Genomic DNA, 6,667 nt, shown 5'->3' on the forward strand with positions numbered 1-6,667 from the left:
CCACACTCCACCCACAACCCAACACACACACCCGCTTCACCCACATCCCAAAACCCACGTCCCTTCACCCAATCCTTTCACCCACACCCCAACACCCACACCCAACACACACGCCCCAACACACACACCTCCTTCACCCACATCCCAACACCCACACCCCCTTCACCCACATTCCCTTCACCCACACTCCCTTCACTCACATCACAACACACACACTCCAACACACACACACCCTTCACCCACACACCCTTCCCCCGCCATCTCCCTGACACTCTGTCCAGGATCACAGGAACTTTTCCAGGAGGAAATGTCTTTCTCTGGCTTGTTTTTCTGAGGTCACTGCCCTTGAGTGACCTATCTGTACTTGTGCCCTTCCTCCTCCTAGCAGACATGCTCAGGAAGGCAGATACCAAGCCAGCACGCCTTTCTCTCCTAAGGCCAAGGCTGGGGTCTATGGGTGCTGAGTGGGTGACCCTGAGCCAACCCAGGGTGTAGCCACTGCTCAGGGACAGCTGGGCGGGGAGCAGAGCTCCTCATTTGCCGAAAGATACTGGCCGGCACACAGCAGGCGCTTCCAGAGGCTCCGGGCAGCCCTCGGTGCTCAGGCCCCGAGCAAGAGAGCCGTGGTACCCCTTCAGCAGCCCAAGGCAGTCCCACAGAGCCTGGGGGTGCCCCTCCCCACTCACCAGCTACCCAACTACAGACATGGACCCAGCACAGAGCCCAGCACCACACAGGCACTCGGCAGATGATGATGAAGGAGAGGCCCCCCCACCACCGAGTGCCTGCCCCGGGGCCCTGCCTCATCCCTGCCCTGTGCTTCCCGGACGTGTGCCTCTGCGTGCCTCCGTGTGCCCCCGCGTGCCTCTGTGTGTGCCTGCATGTGCGTGCTTCTTGGACGTGTGCCTATGTGTGCCTCCGCGTGCCTCTGCGTGTGCCATGTGCCATGGTGTCCTCTGGCCATTGCCTGGGTGCAGGTCCCAGGAGTGGGCTCAGGCCCCGGGACTGTGTGTCCACGCTGCCTCCTCTGGCCCCCAAGGTGGAGGTTGGTGTCCAAGGCAGGCACCAGGGTTCTCTCAGGGGCTGGCGGAGCCTCCATTTGCACAACCCCCCTCCATCCACCCACACAGCCTGGTTCTCCCCAGGCCATGAGGCCAACCACTGCTTTTAAGGAGGTCACTCAGGGTTCCCGTTAGAGAGTAGCCTAACTTTCCTCCCCGCGTGAAGCTCAGAGAGCTGAGAGGGTCCCGTGTGCTGGTGTGAGCCCATGGGCCAGGCCCGCCCCAGGAAGCCACCGTGAGAGAAGAGCTGGCCCGTGGGGGACACGGGCCATTCGTAGCCCCTGGCTCGGGACCCCATGGTCCCCCGTGGAGGGACAGGGGCCGCTGGTTCCACCACCATGGGGCTGGCTGTCCTGGCAGCCTCTCTGGGATGGGCGACTGGCTGTGAGGGCCGAGGGCTCCAGGCCCAGGGGCGCCAAGGCTGTAGGACTGCGGCAGCTGCTGACATCTGCCTAGCTGACCCCTCATGCATGGAGCTGTCCTGGGCCCCACCAGTCAGCAGCCACAGCCTGGCAAGGGTGAACGTAGCTGTTGCTCGGGGACCATCACCGTGGGGCCCAGCCGTCCGGGCTACACTGCCCGCCACTCAGCAGCACCGTCGTCATCTGGGTCCTGGGCATCTGGGACAAGTGTCCTCATGGACACAGCTCACCCTTGGCTGGAGCCAGGCACCCACCCCACTCTCCAACATCTAAAGCCAAAAGCACTTGAGGCTGAAGGAAGCGGCAGCCACGGACAGGTGGGATCTGCCCAGGTCTCAGGGAGCCTGGACCACTTTGACCAGGCCATTCCTGCCGCCAGGTCCGCCCATGCGTGGGGCTGAGATCACAACATAGCACCGTCCACTGTGGCCAGGCCGGGCAGGTGAGGCGGGCAGGCAAGCGAGAAAGAAGTGGGCACCCACAGGCAGCCGGGCAGGGTGCAGGGAGGCAGGCGGGCCCTAGGCAGCCACAGAGGCTGCCCCGTCCTGCGAGGGCACCTGCCTCTTGGTGAGCAGAGCAGAGACAGAGGCTGCAAGAGCTCAAGCTCAGGCACAGTCTCTCTGGGGCTCAGAAGCTTCCAGAAGTGGGGGCCCAGGCTGCTTCCCGGGGAAGCCATTTTTCCCCTCCTGTGAGGAGGGTCCTGATTAAACCCCCCCACCACCCCCCCGCTGGGCAGCAGCCTGAGCCAAGGCCAGCCACGAGATCCCAGGGCCCTGGGAGACCCAGCAAGGTCACAGCTGCCGGCTGGGCAGGGACGCGGTGACACCCCCACCCCCGGCGGGCAGTGTCATACTCCTGCTCTCACAGGTGCCCAGGTGCTGAGAGACACGGGCCTGGCCGTCACTCAGTCCCGAGAGCTTGACTCACAATGCCGAAATTATCGCCCTGCCCCAGGCTCCGCGTGGGATGGGCTGAGCAGCTGGAGCGGAGGAACAAGATGCTGCAGGGCCCAGGGAGGTGCCCAGACAGGGTCCCGGAGGCCGCTGAGTCCCTCCACACCAAGGACAAGACAGCGGCCTGAGGGCCCACGAGCTCCAGACTCTGCATGAGCTTCCAGAGGGTCATGGAGAAAGAACACCACGCGTGGGGTACCAGCATCCACGCCAGAGTTCACAGGATCTTCGTCATGGAAGTGGCCCACACCTCGCTGACCCCGTAATAATCCCACCTTGGGGTCCACGCTGCAGCAGAGTCCCAGGGTTCTTAGCACATAGCTGGTGCCCAATAAAACCTAAGTCAATTGGATTGAATGTTTCGTGCTAAATTTTTTCCTATCTATAAGGTTTATACGTAGTAAACACTTACCATGATGTTACAAGCTTGCAACAAGCCATGTAAAGAAACAACTGCATCTCAGGGACTCTTCAGCTGCCTGACCACCTCTGATTTGCAGATTTAAATGCAATTTTATTTCACCTTTGATCAAAATATGTACATAAGTTTCAACTTCAGGACATGCCTTATACTGCATAAAGCTTTGTCCTTTTCCAAAATTCCTTTATTTCATATTTAGTACCTGAGACATCTCAGAAAATTAAATATCCTCATTTTTACACTTGAAAAAGTTCAGGTTTAGAAAGGGCAGCATCTCTCAGGGCCACAAGGGCTATTGGAGCCGAGATTCACCTCCTGATGCTCAGCATGGGCCCTGGGAGCCTCACTGCAAGCTGCAACCACGCTGGACAGGTCAGAGGGAGGGAGAGGGGCCGCCACACTGCCCAGAGGCCAGATGGTCAAGAACCTGGGGCGGTCTCCTGGACAGAGGAGGGTGCTGGCTGCAGCCGAGGCCGGTTCTGACACCGGTACCCGCACCCCACACCTCGCGTGCGCTCTTTTATAGCCGCAGGGATCAGCCCTCAGGAACACAGAAGTGCTGGGGCCTCGGCTGGCTGGGGCTGCTGTGGAATCTCACATCATCTCCCCAGTCGTAGATGTTTATGCGGTTCGGTTCTGTTTTGTTTGGACCCTCTGGTCAAGTTGTCAAAGACAAGGAAATTAGCCCCAGCTTTGCCGGTCACGGGTAACCCAACAAAGCACTAACCAGAGGATCGCGTAGCCAGGTCCCTGCTGTGCCACGTGCAGATTCCACGTAGGCCCACGCCATCTCGACTGCACATTTCTGGGGTTGACCATGAACTAATGCACAGACAGCACGTGCAGAAAGAAGGATCGGAACCTGACACAAAGCCTGGGTGCCTGGACGCCTGGCCTGCCAGTCAGTGGGCAGAAGCGCAGCCAGGGCCCTCGCAACACCATGGAGATGTCCAGGGCTGGGGTCACAGGTCAGCACTGGGCCCCACCCTCACCGCTGGTGACTCAGGGATTCGCAGGGAGGGAGGGCGGCGATTAACAGCCCTGAAGATAGTTCATGAACAGAAACCACTCGCTAATCTTTGCAAAGCCCCAGGCTTTGGAGGAGTGCTTTAATCTGATGATATCCTTAGAACACTATTACTGTCAACACCGTAATAAACTGAGGTGTCAGACTGGACTTTTGGGGGATGGAAGAGCATATTCATGCTGCAATCTTCATCACAGTTTGGCCCTGCAGAACCTTCCAGAACAGCCACCCCCTTCCTGCTTGCCTCATGACCCAATTATTCTCCAATGATGCAGTCACCTTCCCATTGACAGCAGAGGTCCCAGCCACAGGGGCAGCGGGCAGTCTGCCAGCCACATCTTCACTCTCTTTTGTCGTTAATCCTCAGGCAAAGCTGGGCCCAGCTCCCAAGGCTGGAAGGCGCCCAGTGCAGAAGAGAGACAGGGAGAGAAGGAGACCAGGGAGGGTAGGAGAGGGGCAAGGGGAAGAGGCATGGCTGGGCCGGCTTTCCAGGAGAGGAGAGGGATGCCAGCCCCCAGGGCTCTGAGCCTGGAGTCCCTTCTCACATCTGGCCCCTTTGCAATTCACCTGGTATACAGAGGGCATTTCTGAAATCGGAGTCCCTTCTCACACCTGGCCCCTTTGCAATTCACCTGGTACACGGAGGGCATTTCTGAAATTTTTGCTCCAGGAGCTGAATTTCAGTGGAATACCCATTCTTTGTATGAGGCACAGACCGGAGGGGACGTTGGTTGAATACCCAGTAATCACAGGCACTCCCATGATCCACCTGCCAGGCTTGTCAATTTCCTAAAACAAACACCATTGCTCAAGCCTGTTTACTTTCAAAACACACAATAATGCTCTCTTGCTAGTTTGTTTTTGTCCTGCTAAATCTTTGAAAAGCTTTCCATAACTCCTGTCAAATGTTGCCAAATTCAATGCAGTTGGCATTTAAATATAACTTTGGAATCGTGCACTGTTCCTTTTCATAACTGACTGCGACTGGGTTGGGAAGGTAGGAGGGCACACTCGGGGTGCAGCTGCTTAGGGCTCCAGGGCTGGGCCACATCCTTTGCTGCTGGTGCCTCAGGTCTAGAATCGGGCCCCAGGATTCCTCATCCAGACAAGCTCTGAGACTCAGAATATTCCCAGTTTTAGAGAAGTGCTACAGTGCAGATCCCAGAAGTCTCCTAACACCTGTCACCAAGCATTTTAATGTTTCTGCGGTAAGACTCAGACACGCTCACGCTCAGTTAGGCACATGAAGACCCGGGCAGACTCAGTCATCTCAGACCAGGTCCTGCTGCCCAGCAACCCCCAGAGAGCTTCCCATGCTCCAGAACTGCCGGACTTGGCAGCGGCGGGCGAGGGGCTGAGGAGCTGCCGGTGTGGGCATGAAGCCGCCAGGCTCCACCTGTGCCCGCCACAGTGCTTGGCGTTCGTGAGGTGAGGCCCAGGCAGTGGGCAATGGTGCTTCCCGGCCTGGCCTGGGCACCGCAGCTCCTCCCTGCAGAGGCCGGTCTGATGCCGGGGTCTGGGCTCCAATCACAGAGGTGCCATCAAGAAGGCAGAAACCAGGGCCACAGAACCAACTAAACCAGGAGGACATCCGTGGATGTATTTGCTACGTGCTGTTTCTTTTTTCTCTAGTGCACATCTTTTTAAAATAAGAGCATTTCCCTACAGAGCCAAAATCGAATTATCATACTTAACAAAACATATATCCTTCATATCAGCCAATATCTAGTACATTTTCCAACTTCTCCAGTTGTCCACAATTTCCTCTGAGGGCAGGTTTGCCTAAGAAGATCAGACGTGGAACCAGTTCCGCCACCTGGCTCGCCAAGAAGGCCGGGTGTCCGGGAAAGGTCCCCACCGGGCCTGTCGGTGCTGTCCTGGGGGTTTCTTCCCCATCCCCCCTCATTTCTTAGAAATGGAAATCAGCTCCACAGGTTGCCGGATTCACGGTAAAAATTTTGGCTGGGACGTATCCAAGGGATGTGAAGCTCCTGCACTTCTCACCAGGAGATATGCTCCCTGCGTGACCCTCACTGGGAGGCTGAGGCTGATGCCCACACGAGGGGAGGCTCACAGCCTTCCCTGCCGCCGATATCAGACAAGGGTCGTGTCCCCAGCAGCTGCTCACCTCACGGTCTAAACACTCATGGGCTAACCTTGTCCTAGTCCATGATTTCAGTGGTGTTTGGAAAAGACAATTTTTCTAACTCAGTCACTCATTCACATTTATGGGCCGACATTCCTTTTTGTTGTTGTTTTTTTGAGACAGAGTCTCATTCTGTCGCCTAGGCTGGAGTGCAACAGTGCGATCTCAGCTCACTGCAACCTCTGCCTTCTGGGTTCGAGCAATTCTCCTGCCTCAGCCTCCCAAGTAGCTGGGATTACAGGCATGTGCCACCACACCCGTCTAAAGTTTGTATTTTTAGTAGAGATGGGGATTCGCCATGTTGGCCAGTCTGGTCTCGAACCCCTGACCTCAGTTGATCCACCCACCTTGGCCTCCTCAACACTGTAATCCAAAGTGCTAGGATTATAGGCATGAGACACCATGCCCGGCCCAACATTCCTTTTTAAAGGAGGTCTTTCCTCATACCTAGTGCCATTTGGTTATACTGGCATCCTCTTTCTAGCACAAAACAAGATAATGTTCGATTTTTCCCTTTGGCTGCCAATATTCAAAATAAAGAGGTGGTTTAAGATCTGCCTGAGATGAGTTTTTCAGGCTTTCTCTTAGAGTGTCATTGTGGATTCATGGATGTAAATGGATTGGATGTATCCCAGTT

General features: G+C 56.5%; 1 protein-coding gene across 2 annotated transcripts in view; it reads left to right on the forward strand.

Moving 5' to 3' along the window:
• FAM240C (family with sequence similarity 240 member C) overlaps positions 1-2,788 on the forward strand; it is a 6,659-nt gene extending 3,871 nt beyond the window's left edge. For both annotated transcript variants that reach the window (XM_058445179.1, XM_058445216.1), the window contains exon 3: positions 2,438-2,788. In XM_058445179.1, coding sequence (XP_058301162.1) covers positions 2,438-2,564 — 127 coding nt within the window. In that variant the 3' untranslated portion in view covers positions 2,565-2,788. The remainder of the gene's footprint in view (positions 1-2,437) is intronic.
• The last annotated feature ends 3,879 nt before the right edge of the window (positions 2,789-6,667 follow it).

This window comes from Hylobates moloch, unplaced genomic scaffold, assembly GCF_009828535.3.
Source record: "Hylobates moloch isolate HMO894 unplaced genomic scaffold, HMol_V3 SCAFFOLD_1, whole genome shotgun sequence".
Lineage (NCBI taxonomy): Eukaryota > Metazoa > Chordata > Mammalia > Primates > Hylobatidae > Hylobates > Hylobates moloch.